Source organism: Manacus candei, unplaced genomic scaffold (genome assembly GCF_025592945.1).
Source record: "Manacus candei isolate 608988 ecotype Guabito, Panama unplaced genomic scaffold, ASM2559294v1 h1tg000031l, whole genome shotgun sequence".
Lineage (NCBI taxonomy): Eukaryota > Metazoa > Chordata > Aves > Passeriformes > Pipridae > Manacus > Manacus candei.
Window position 1 is genome coordinate 1,106,589 of NW_026138079.1, and position 12,600 is coordinate 1,119,188.

A 12,600-nucleotide genomic window follows, 5' to 3' on the forward strand; every position below is an offset into this window, starting at 1 on the left:
TTCTGCAGGGCCACAGGGAGGGGATCCAGGAGAGGTTCCCAAGTTGGGAGCCAGAAGAGAACGTGGGAAGTGTGAGAGGGGGCTGGGGAGGAGAGCAAACAGGAATTCAGACAAAAGGAAGTTGTTGGTGCAAGTGAATGGCCTTTCTGGGTGATATTGATAAATCTGTGCTGCTGCTCGAGCAGCCTCAATTATTCTCCTCCTGATCCTGTTCCCTTTTGCCTTTCTGCTGTTGCCTGGAAAACACGAGTGGAATCTGGGAGGACAAGAGGCTGCCCCTCATTGTGGAGCGGCCCCGGTGCTGGGCATTGTCCCCTGGCTCAGGCAGCTCCTGTCAGCCTTTGTGTGCTGCAAGAAAAATGTTTTGCCTTCTCCCCGTGCAGATTAAATTTGGAGCTGTGGAGGTTGCTTTGTGTGCAGAGCCACAGCAGCTCCCACCCAGGGGTTGCTCTGCCCTGGCACCTCTGGCTCCCGGGGCTCCCCGAGTTCAGGGGCAGAGCAGGCTGGAAATGGAGCTTCGTTTGCAGAATGTGCTTTGTTTCAAACCCTGAGCAGGGCAGGGCCTTTGCTGGCAGGAATGAAAAGCAGATCACTGGAGAGGTTGTGTTTAACAGCTGGAAATGGAGCCAGTTCTCCTCTGGAGCAGGAGCAGGGCTTGGAACATCAGGGAAGTCACGGAGCCCTGAGCAGAGTCACTGGGATCTCACTGGGCTCTGCCCTTCACCCCATCACTGGTGATTAAATAATTGAGTAAATTAATTAATTAAATTCCAGAGATTGATTTTGAGGACATTCTTGAAGCAGAACTGAAATGCAGGGAAATACCCTCCTGGATGCACAGGGTAGTGCAAGAGTGAGACACTGAGCTCTGCCAGGCACAGTTTCTGTGGGCAGGAGTGACACAATCCTGCTTCTTCACTGCCTTTTTTTTTTTGCTTAGCAATTAATCATACAAAAATATATGGAAAATGGAAGATGCTGTAACTGTTTGAATATCTGTTTGTGTTTTTTTTTTTCTTTTCCAGGCATCTATTAACAAGCTAAAAGTGACAGAACCATGGCTCAGTTTCCAACACCTTTTGGGGGTAAGTGGTTTCTACTGTTTGAATTATTCCCATGTGCAAAAACTCAGCACAAATGTGTCCCTCTGTGAGTGTTTTCTCTCTGGGGGTGTTTGTGGGGAGTTTGTCTCCCTGAGCTGGTGGTTCCCGTGGTCTGTGCTGGTTTCAGGCCCATCCCAGCACACCCAGAGCAGGATCCCTGTGCCCTGCATCGATCAGTCTGTCCCTGCAGGGCCCAGCCAGGCCACTCAGCCCCTGGCAGTAGGGCAGCACCTCCTTCTGCTCCAGTTGTGCCTGAAAACTGCATGTGGTTTTCCTTTGGGTGAGGATTCCTGGACTTTTTAACTGCTGAAGAGCCCAGCAGATGCCTTTGGATGTGATCCCTTCCCATTTCTGCCCTTGTTGTCCCATAACCCAGGCTTAGATGAGAACAAAAGTGACACATTTGTAGCTTTCCATTTTTAACAGGGAAGTTGTAGCATCTGGAATTACAGTGACAAATCCAGGATGGGCCCTGGCAGTGCAATAGGGACATTATTTTTGCTATTCACATGAAACCAAAGAATTACAGAGTAGTTTGGGTTGGGAGGGACCTTAAAGCCACCCAGTCCCACCCCTCAGGGACAACTTCCATCAGCCCAGGTTGCTCCAAGCCCTGTCCAACCTGGCCTTGGACACTTCCAGGGATCCAGGGGCAGCCACAGCTTCTCTGGGCAACCTGTGCCAGGGCCTCCCCACCCTCCCAGCCAGGAATTCCTTCCTAATATCTCACCTAAATTTCACTTTGGATCCATCACTCCTTGTCCTGTCACTGCAGTTCCTAATCCAGAGTCCTGCTCTGGCTTCCTTGTGGGCCCCCTTGGATACTGGGGACACATTTTTAGTTCAGTTTTGCAGCTGATCTGCAGAAAGCTTATGAAGGTAAATCTCAGTGTAACTGGTCTGGTTCTGCTTCAAGGTTGCATCTCTTTGGGGCTTTTCTCTGGGCAGGGTTGGATGGGATATTGGGAAGGAATTCCTGGCTGGGAGGGTGGGGAGGCCCTGGCCCAGGTTGCCCAGAGAAGCTGTGGCTGCCCCTGGATCCCTGGAAGTGTCCAAGGCCAGGTTGGACGGGGCTTGGAGCAACCTGGGCTGGTGGAAGGTGTCCCTGATTCCAGTTTGTTCTTTTTCCTGTTCTCAACCCATGTGTGCTCTGGGAGGCAAAGGATCCTCACCCTGGGCTGTTCTCAGAGCTCCAGAGTGATAATTACACTGAAATAAAACTAGGGTGTTTTTTAGCTGGTGTTTCTTACTGTCATTTCTCCCTCTCTTTTGCACCAGGCAACCTGGATATCTGGGCTATCACTGTGGAGGAGAGAGCCAAGCATGACCAGCAGTTCCACAGTCTGAAACCCACAGCTGGATTTATCACTGGTAAATAAGGAGTTTTCACTCCCAGTATCATTCAATTAAATCTTAACTGGTGACCTGAAATATGTACAGAGTTTCCTGGGAGATGTATGGGCATGAGAATGAAAAAAATTGAACAGATATTTCTCATTTTATGTCCCACTTTTCATATGCCTTCTGATGTTTTCTGCTATTTTCTCTTCCCTGTCCTGCTGGGAAGAGGGGATTCAGTGAGTGACTGAGTTCTTAGTCTCTGTCTGGGGTCAGCCCACCCGGCCAACATCCTCAGAGATTAAAGTCTGATTAAATAAAGATAATTTAACTGCAGTCTGGTTTGGGAGCTTGCTGGGTAAAGCAATGAGATGAGCACAACCAAGCTCTGCAGAAGATCTAAAATGCAAAACTGATTGGAGCACTGGGGAGCAAAGCTGCAAGTCAAGGAATTGCAGCAAGTCAAGGAATTGCACTGATCCTGCTGGATTTTCATGGGCACCACTAATTACTTTGGTTTCAGAGGCAGCAGGAGGGCTCCTCTTTGGAACTTTGTTTTGCTGCATTTGGTTTTCTTCAGTGCTGTGTAAATGAGCATCACAGAGTCACAGAGGGGGGGCTTGGGAGGGACCTTAAAGCCCACCCAGTGCCACCCCCTGCCAAGGGCAGGGACACCTTCCACCAGCCCAGGGTGCTCCAACCTGGCCTTGGACACTTCCAGGGATCCAGGGGCAGCCACAGCTTCTCTGTGCCTGTGCCAGGGCCTCCCCACCCTCCCAGGGAGGAATTCCTTCCCAATATCCCATCTCTCCCTGCCCTCTGGCACTGGGAACCATTCCCTGTGTCCTGTCCCTCCATCCCTTGTCCCCAGTCCCTCTCCAGTGATGCTCAGTTGAAATGAAAGGTATAGAAGTGTTTGGCTTTCCTGCTCTCTGATCCATCAAGATTTCCAGAGTGGGAAATCAGGATCAGCTCCTCAGTGGAGTTTCCTCACATCCACACCCCCCTGAGTGTCCAGCTCCATGGTTTCTGTTCCTGGTCCATGACAGATATGGTACAAAATCCTACCACTTTGATTGCCCTCCTTTGATAATTACTCCTGTTTCTGATTTGTTCACAACTTTCATTTACAGGCCACAGCATCCCCAAGTGCCTAATCCCTCTGTCATTGTTTTGCTTCCTTACTTTTCACTGATAGTTGGAAAATGATTTTGAAATACAGCATTACTCTACTTTAATAGTGGCCTATCACTTTATTCAGTTTTACTTACCACTTTATTTGGTTTGTGCTGTCTGACTGGCACTGCACTTCCAAAAAATCCAGGGTAGAGTTTATATTGGTACAGACTTTCCTGGAAGGAAAACTTTTCTTGTTTTCACAAGGCATGTGATTCCATGTGAGCCTTTAACCCAGCTTGGGGACTGTGAGCCAGGAGTTTCCCTAAATGTTCATTCCCAGGGGACTTTGGGTGGTGCTGCCTGTTGCAGCAGGTGCCTGTTGGAAATATGTGGTGGGTTTACAAGTCCCCAAATATGTTTTGGACTCATACTCTGTTATGTAAGTGTGGCATTAACTATTTATGGTTTTCCTGTTGCTTCTCTTACAGATATTTTTGACTCCTGATCTCCCCTCCCCTCTGCCAGGTATTTATAGATGTCCTATTTATTTTCCAGGTGATCAAGCCAGGAACTTTTTTTTTCAATCTGGGTTACCTCAGCCAGTGTTAGCACAGATATGGTGAGTATGGGATGGGGTGGGAGAAGGGCAGCTCCAGCTGAGTGGCATTTACTGGGCCAGACTGGGACAGGGACTGGGGGGGTGGGAATGGACCCAAATCCAGCTGGGATCCCCAGGGCTCAGGGTTGGGGCCAGTCCTGTCTAATGTCTTTACTGATGATCTGGATGAGGGGATCAGAGGCACCCTCAGCTTGTGGGTGACACAAGTTGGGTGGCAGAGTTGGTGCTGGAGGGCAGGAAGGCTCTGCAGAGGGATCTGGACAGGCTGGATCTGTGGGATGGACAACAAGGCCAAGTGCTGGGTCCTGCCCTCGGGTCACACCAACCCCCTGGAATAGTCCAGGCTGGGGAAAGGGTGGCAGGGAAGCTGGAGAAGGCCCTGGGGGTGCTGGTGACAGGGGATGAACATGAGCCCGGGTGTGATCAGGGGGGCAAGAGGCCAATGGAACCTGGTTTGGATCAGGGATAGTGTGGGCACAGCCCAGGGCAGGGATTGTCCCCCTGTGCTGGCACTGCTGAGGGACCTCCAGGGCTGTGTCCAGGTCTGGAACCTCATGGAAGAGAGACCTGGAGGGTCTGGAGCGTGTGCAGGGAAGGGAACGGAGCTGGGAAGGGGCTGGAGCAGCAGGAGGGGCTGAGGGAGCTGGGGGGGCTCAGCCTGGAGAAAAGGAGGCTCAGGGGGGACCTTCTGGCTCTGCAACCCCCTGACAGGAGGGGGGAGCCGGGGGGGGTTGGGCTCTTCTGCGGTGTTCAAGGGAAAGGATGAGAGGAAATGGCCTAAAATTGCCCCAGAACAGGCTCAGATCAGAGATCAGAAACAACTTTTTCCCTGCAGGAGTGTTCAGGCCTTGGAATAAGTGTCCCAGGGAGGTGGTGGAGTCCCTGTGTGTGGGAGTGTCCCAGAGGTGTCTGGATGTGTCCCCTGGGGACATGGATTGGGGGTGATCCTGGTGGTGCTGGGGTGGGACTGGAGGATCCTGGAGGTCCCTTCCCACCCTGATGGCTCTGGGGTTCTGTGGTACCATTGAGCTCCTTCCCCGTGCTTTCCAAAGGCAAAGCTGCAGTGCTGGGGCTGAGTGTTGTGGTGCCCAGCTCAGGCCCTGGCAGCAGGGAGCCTTTGCAAATGGCATTTGTAAATTTGTAAATTTGGCAGTTTCAAACCCTCCTTTCCAGTGACAATATTTGCAGCTTTGTTGGAACTGGACTAACACAGTTGCTGAGCACAGTGAGCAGTGTTGAAAATGCTGTGATGGGAGAGCCTGGGCAGGGTGGGATTTGTTACAGCAGCTCAGGCTGGCAGAGAGTGTCTCCACTGGAGTTGGAGTCACTGAAAGCTCACAAGTTTTCCTGCTCCTTGGTGAGCTCAGCCAGATGAGGATGTGCATCCCTGTGTGTGGCACAGCACAAGGATTTCCACTGTGCCAGTTTTTCCTGCAGGACTGGAGGTGTTTCTGCTCCACGTCCTTCCACCTGCCAGACTCAGACCTGCTGATGCAGTGCCAGGACAGGGGGAATGGCTTCCCACTGCCAGAGGGCAGGGATAGATGGGATATTGGAAGGAATTGTTGGCTGTGAGGGTGGGGAGGCCCTGGCCCAGGTTGCCCAGAGAAGCTGTGGCTGCCCCTGGATCCCTGGAAGTGTCCAAGGAGAAATATTTTTCCCCTTTGGAAACCTGCATGCCCAGATTCACATGGCTTTAAAATCAAAGGCTTATTTTCTTTTCTAATTATCTTCATCTTACAAATGTCAGAGCTGGTCTGGTTTTCTTATTTGCTGAAGACTCAGTGAAAGTTCAAATGTCCCTTTGGAGCTTCTCTGGCCTCTGAATTAAACAAGGAAAGAAGTTTTGTCTTAAACAAGACATCCTTTCTCCAAAAATCTTCCACAGGCATTGCCTTTAAATAGGTGATCACAGAACTGAACAGTTGTAAATAGTCTGACTGAGGATCTCTTCCTCTCTGAATTATTCAGTTTTCCAGGCTCTTGAGAGGAAGGGAATCATTCCACTCCCTCTGGAGTTGTCATAGAGACAAGACCTGAACTTGCACATTTTTGTTAATGAAGCTGAACTAAAACTTATTCAAGCTGCCTTTGTAAATCATAAAGCAGCATTTTAACATTCCTTTCTCTCTGTCTCTCTCATTTTTTTGAATCAACTCTGAATTAAGAGAAGTAAATGTTGAAGTAAAAATCTGTGTGCAGATCCAGGAGTGCTTCAGAGGGGCAGTCCTGGAGTAATAAGCCCAAAATCTCTGAGACATACGAGCTGCATAAAACTGCTTTTCCATCAGCCTTTACTTCTGGAATAGATGGGTTTGGGGGTTGGAAATGGCATTTGATTGTTAGAGGGATTTCTTTAAAGAAAGAAAATTGTTATTCTGAGTTAGAGCAACTTGTAAAACTCCTGAATTAATTTTCTGATCCAAGAAATCACAGAATCCCAATCCCAGGATGGTTTGGGTGTGGAAGGGGCATTAAAGCCCACCCAGTCCCACCCCTACCATGGGCAGGGACACCTTCCACCGGCCCAGGTTGCTCCAATCTCTGTCCAGCCTGGCCTTGGACACTTCCAGGGATGGGGAGTCCACATGGAAGTGTCTGTCTGTGTGTTGTATTTTGGAAGTGTTCTCCTGTTCTTAGTTATTCCATTTATTTTAAATAGTTGATTGTGATGATCTGATAAAAGCCTGGCCTTTGTTTCCTAAAGGATCAGTTGGAGCTGGATGGACACACAGGGAATGTATCTGGAATATACCTGATAAATCTCTCCTTTCTGCTCTTAATAAAGGCTTTTCCAGAATTTACAGTCCTTAAAAACAGAAGGTGCCTGGTTTTTAGCACTGAGAACTCCTGTGTCCCTTCTGCTCATTCCTTTAAGATAAAATAACTCTCTGGGCCCTCAGTGGAGCAAAGGAGTGGCAGAATTATGGTCTGTGTGACACCTCCTGCACTCATCTACCCTTTACCAGCTCTGGGCTCCTCCAAGCTGGGGATCAATTAGGAGGCCTCTAATTAGGCTTTGAGCTGGGCCTGTGAGGTAACTGGGCCTCAGCAGCAATAATCTGCCTTTCCTTAGAGCCCTTGGGAACAGGGGCCTCCAAAAGCCCCTTCGGAGTGTCCCGTCCCTCTGGAGTGGAAGGAGAACTGCAACAATGCCACGTGTTTTCCAGGCATTTGGGGTTACTGACTTGTCCAGGACAGAGCAGAGCCTTTGGGGGACTTCCCTGCTTCTGACACCTGCTTCCCTCCCACCCTTCCTCGCTTGGTGTCCAAGTGGGGGCAAAACTGGTGGGAATTCTGGGAGCTGTAACTTATTCCACACGGATCCATGACGTGGCTGATGGGAAAGGCCTCGTTTCTGCTCTCTGTTTAGGGCTGAGTTTTATGGCCCAACATGGGATTGTGTGATCCAATGTGGGAATGTAAAGCTAAATGAATCCAGATTTTGGAACTGCAGGGAGATTTCCTTGTTCTAACACTGGGCTGTTTTCGTGGAGAGATGGTTTGTGTGGTAATTATGAGCATGTTTCATGGGAAAACTGCATGTGCTCAGTTTCTGTGCCTCAGAAATGCAAAAATAATCGAGTTGTCTTTGCATTCTGCAGGAAAGATGAGAGAAAGGAGCAGGAAAAGATCCGTAGGGGAAGGATCTGTCAGCCCCTGAGCCCTGGGATGGTGCTGAGCCCTTGTCATTAGAAATAAACTCAGGGCTGGCCTCTCTAAGATCTGATGAATAGTCAGTCAGGGTTTAATCCATTTACTGCCCTGCTCTGGATCCGGCCAGACCTTAAACCAAACCAATTTAAGGGCACCACATTATTCCAAATGTCCTTGGGAGCAGAGCAGTGGAATGAGGGGCTGTTTGCTGGCAGCCACTCGCTGCATCCCTGTGATGTTTGTTCTGCTAAATCTGAGTCTCACACTGAGTTCTGTGATTAGAAATGGAAATTGGTCCTACTTTTGCAAGAAGATTTTGTCAGAAGGTGGTTTTTGTTGGGATGTTGTAAGACTGTGTGTGAATTCTGGGGTTTGCACAGAATCCTTTTCAGTGCAATTTGTGCTGGTAATTTGTGTAATGAAGCTGTTGGTGTAAATGAGCTCCCAGAAGGTCAGATGTTGAATGAGAAGCTGCTGGTGATTCTGTGGATTGGAGTTCAGTGAAAGCAGTGAACCTGGTGCCCATCAAAGTGTCTGATCCCTGGGCAGTTGGTGTTCCTGGTGCAGAATGCAGAGACTTGCTGTGTCCCAGCAGGAAAGTGGGCCTGGAGATGGGGGTTCCCATGGAGGCATCTTTGCTCTTCCTGCACTGTCATGGCCATGGATGGAACCCACTGAGGGCCTCTGCCTGTGCTCAGTCAAGAAAGATTTATATTTGATGAATTAGGAATTGCCAGGTGCAGAAGCCACTGAGGTTGAACAGATAAGCTGATTATGTGACAGGCTGGGAGAGCTGGGAGTGTTCACCTGGAGAAGAGAAGGATCCAGGGAGAGCTGAGAGCCCCTTCCAGGGCCTAAAGGGGCTCCAGAAGAGCTGGAGAGGGACTGGGGACAAGGGCTGGAGGGACAGGACACAGGGAATGGCTTCAAACTGCCAGAGGGCAGGGTTAGATGGGATATTGGGAAGGAGTTCCTGACTGTGAGGGTGGGGAGGCCCTGGCCCTGGTTGCCCAGAGAAGCTGTGGCTGCCCCTGGATCCCTGGGAGTGTCCAAGGCCAGGTTGGACGGGGCTTGGAGCAACCTGGGCTGGTGGAATAAGATGATCTTTCAGGTCCCTTCCAACCCCATTCCATGATTCACCATCTTTCAGGCACTGGTGCAGCACATACTTTTTAAGGATATAAATATTTGAGCCTCAGTGTTGACAGTTTCCTCCCCAGACTTCCTTTAAATGCTGCTCCCAGATTTTCATCGCTGTTATTTAGTCCCAGGACATCAGAGCTGGTGGATTAAGAACAGCTACAGCTCAGAAAATGCTGTCTTAGGAGAACTGGGAAGCTTTGGAGTGTCTCTCGTGCTCCTGGTGATCTAAACCAGGGCTGACCTTTGCAAACCCCTGCTGGGATCTGCCTCTTTCAAGTTTTTGGACTTTTTTTGGAGTTGGAGGGTTTCCATTCTGCCACTGCATTTCCCTGGCTGTGTCCTTGGATGAGCAGCTCTCAAGTCACTGTGGTACTTTCTGGGTAACTTTTCACACACTTGCATGAAAACTTTCTTAGGAGGGATTTGATGAGAAACAAAGCTCCAGTCCAACCAGACCATCCATGACATGTAAATATGTGCATGAACTTACATTCTGTGTTATTCCAACACCAAAATCTGTGCTTAATTCTTCCAACACAGAAACAAGCATGATGTTTAAAACTGAGTTTACAGCTGATTCCATTTTAATGTGCATTTGCTCTGGGTTTCTCTGGTGTGCAATGGCAGGGATTGACATTCTTCTTCCTGCTTCTCCCCCCAAGCTCCCACCCCTACTCCCTGCTGAGCTGGGTTTTCTTCACTAGCAGGGGAAGGAACAAAAAGCAGACTGTTTAAGTCAGACTCCTTTCCTTGAAAGCCTATTCAAGGTCCAGGCTCAATGTTTCATCTCGAGTGCTATTGTTTAATTGAAAACACATTTGCACACTCGTGGATGGGATGCAGGGGGTGAAGCTCATGGATTTAAAGAGTGTTTTATTTTAAGTGTAGCTCAAGTACAGATTTGCAAACTCAGGGATTTGCTTTCTGTGGTGCTGTTTGAGGACTGTGTGGTCTCACTGGTGTCATTTTGCAGAGTTTTTGTACAACTCCACTGGTCCTTCTCTCGATGCCTCATTTTAATTCCTTCAGGAGTTGAAAAACCACTTGAAAAATTTTATTCACCCCAGGAAAGAAATCAAGGAGCTCTCAGCTTAAATAGTGTCTTGTTTCATGATCATTTTTAGCCTGGCATAATTATTTTGAGTGGGAATTAGTCAGAATCCCAAAATCATTGGGGCTGGAAAAGCCCTCCCAGCCCATGGATCCCCCCTGTGCCCCATCCCCACCTTGTCCCCAGCCCAGAGCACTGAGTGCCACGGCCAGGCCTTCCTGGGACACCTCCAGGGCTGGGCACTCCAAACCTCCCTGGGCAGCCCCTGCCAAGGCCTCACCACCCTTTCCAGCAGGAAATTCCTCCTCCTGGCCCACCTGAGCCTCCCCTGGCACAGCTGGAGGCCGTTCCCTCTCCTCCTGTCCCTTGTTCCCTGGCAGCAGAGCCCGACCCCCCCCCGGCTCCCCCCTCCTGTCAGGGGGTTGCAGAGCCAGAAGGTCCCCCCTGAGCCTCCTTTTCTCCAGGCTGAGCCCCCCCAGCTCCCTCAGCCCCTCCTGCTGCTCCAGCCCCTTCCCAGCTCTGTTCCTTCCTCAGCCTGGAATGTCCATCCCGGTGTGTTGCAGTTGCTGATCCCAGGCTGTGGCTGTGTGTGTCCTGCAGGGCTCTAGCTGACATGAACAATGATGGCAGGATGGATCCCTTGGAGTTCTCCATCGCCATGAAGCTCATCAAGCTGAAGCTCCAGGGGTACCAGCTCCCCTCTGCTCTGCCCCCCGTCATGAAGCAGCCGCCCCTCGCCCTGCCCAGCGCCCCAGGATTTGGTGAGCTCCCTTGTCCTCCTTGCTGGCTTGCACTGCATTGAACTGGGGGGACATTTGGCAGTTTCTGAAAGAAAATTTTAGGAAAAAGAGCTTCTAAAGGGATGTGAACTCAAGGCCAGGTGCTGCATGTGCCCCCCCTCAAAAAAATTGCACTGGGCTTTGAGCACAGTACCATGAGCTGAGGTCCTGTTTGCTTCAGGCCTGACACTGCTCCAGACAAAAGGTGGCTCAGGCAGCAGGGCTGGTGCATCCCAGAGTGCTGGAGTTTAGATTCCAGCTTGGCCTTACGGCATCTCCAGCCTTGGCAAGGTTATTTCTGTTTTCCTTGAGTTTTTACGAGCACCTTCTGGTTTTGTTTTAAGAATGGTGCTGCTCTGGCATGAGCTGCTGGTTCAGTCCTGGGGGTTAAGTGCTGCCAAAGTCACCATCATTTCAGGGGAGAGTAGGGAAAATGGGATGGGGAGAGGAAAATAACCAAGTGAAGGCAAACCTCCTGCTTGACACACTGATGTTCTCCTGTGTCCTGCAGGGAGAGGGTCTTTACCTTTCTGGGTTAGTCGTTGCTGTGACTCAGGTTTATTGATGCTTGAGAATCCCAGACTGGTTTAGGTTGGGAGGAACCATAAAGCCCATCCAGTGCCACCCCTGCCATGGGCAGGGACACCTTCCACCAGCCCAGGGTGCTCCAAGCCCCGTCCAACCTGGCCTTGGACACTTCCAGGGATCCAGGGGCAGCCACAGCTTCTCTGGGCAACCTGGGCCAGGGCCTCCCCATCCTCCCAGCCAGGAATTCCTTCCCAATGTCCCACCTAAATGTCCTAAGAAAAGGGAACAGTGCCTCTGATAAGCTGCCTGCAGCAATGGGGTTTGATCTGCTGCCACTCAGGTTTTACAGTCACAAATAAAACCTTAAGAAAACAATGAAACTGGACAGAGCAAATACAGGTTTAAGTGAGAAAAGGCAGAATAAATTTAACCCCCTACAAAAATCAGCAAAATCTGGGATTCCCTTTCTCTCATTCCCTGTACACTTGATCCCAGCCGTTTGCTTGTTCTTTCCACTGGCTTGACTGGCCCTTTTTAACCTTCCTGTTCTCCCTGTAACTCTGCTCACCCCTAAAACACTCATTACTGTGCTGTCCCCATTAGCTTTGCCCCGTTTCATCCCAGCAGGAGCTGGGAGTACTGATCCTGCAGCTCCTTGTGCAGGCTGGGGGTTCATTCCTGCCTGGAGCTCACGGTGCTGCTCTTCCTTCAGTTCCAGGCAAACAATTCCTCTCTTAGCAAACCCTCAGGGACTTCCTGGGGCAGTGCAGCACCCAGTGTGGTGTTCTGTGCTCAGGCAAACCATTCCTCTCTTAGCAAACCCTCAGGGACTTCCTGGGGCAGTGCAGCACCCAGGGTGGTGTTCTATGCTCAGGCAAACCATTCCTCTCTTAGCAAACCCTCAGGGACTTCCTGGGGCAGTGCAGCACCCAGGGTGGTGTTCTGTGTAGGCAAACCATTCCTGTCTTAGCAAACCCTCAGGGACTTCCTGGGGCAGTGCAGCACCCAGGGTGGTGTTCTATGCTCAGGCAAACCATTCCTCTCTTAGCAAACCCTCAGGGACTTCCTGGGGCAGTGCAGCACCCAGGGTGGTGTTCTGTGCTCAGGCCAACAATTCCTCTCTTAGCAAACCCTCAGGGACTTCCTGGGGCAGTGCAGCACCCAGTGTGGTGTTCTGTGTAGGCAAACCATTCCTGTCTTAGCAAACCCTCAGGGACTTCCTGGGGCAGTGCAGCACCCAGCGTGGTGTTCTGTGCTCACACC

General features: G+C 50.5%; 1 protein-coding gene across 10 annotated transcripts in view; it reads left to right on the plus strand.

The window, feature by feature from the left end:
• The window catches only part of ITSN1 (intersectin 1), a 96,625-nt gene that overhangs the window by 22,709 nt on the left and 61,316 nt on the right, over positions 1-12,600 (plus strand). For all 10 annotated transcript variants that reach the window (XR_007905098.1, XR_007905099.1, XR_007905100.1 and 7 more), the window contains exons 2-5: positions 1,026-1,085; positions 2,382-2,474; positions 4,116-4,179; positions 10,631-10,791. Coding sequence is in view for 7 of the 10 variants with exons in the window: in XM_051791171.1 (XP_051647131.1) it covers positions 1,058-1,085; positions 2,382-2,474; positions 4,116-4,179; positions 10,631-10,791 (346 nt within the window). In the remaining 3 variants the exon portion in view is untranslated. The remainder of the gene's footprint in view (positions 1-1,025; positions 1,086-2,381; positions 2,475-4,115; positions 4,180-10,630; positions 10,792-12,600) is intronic.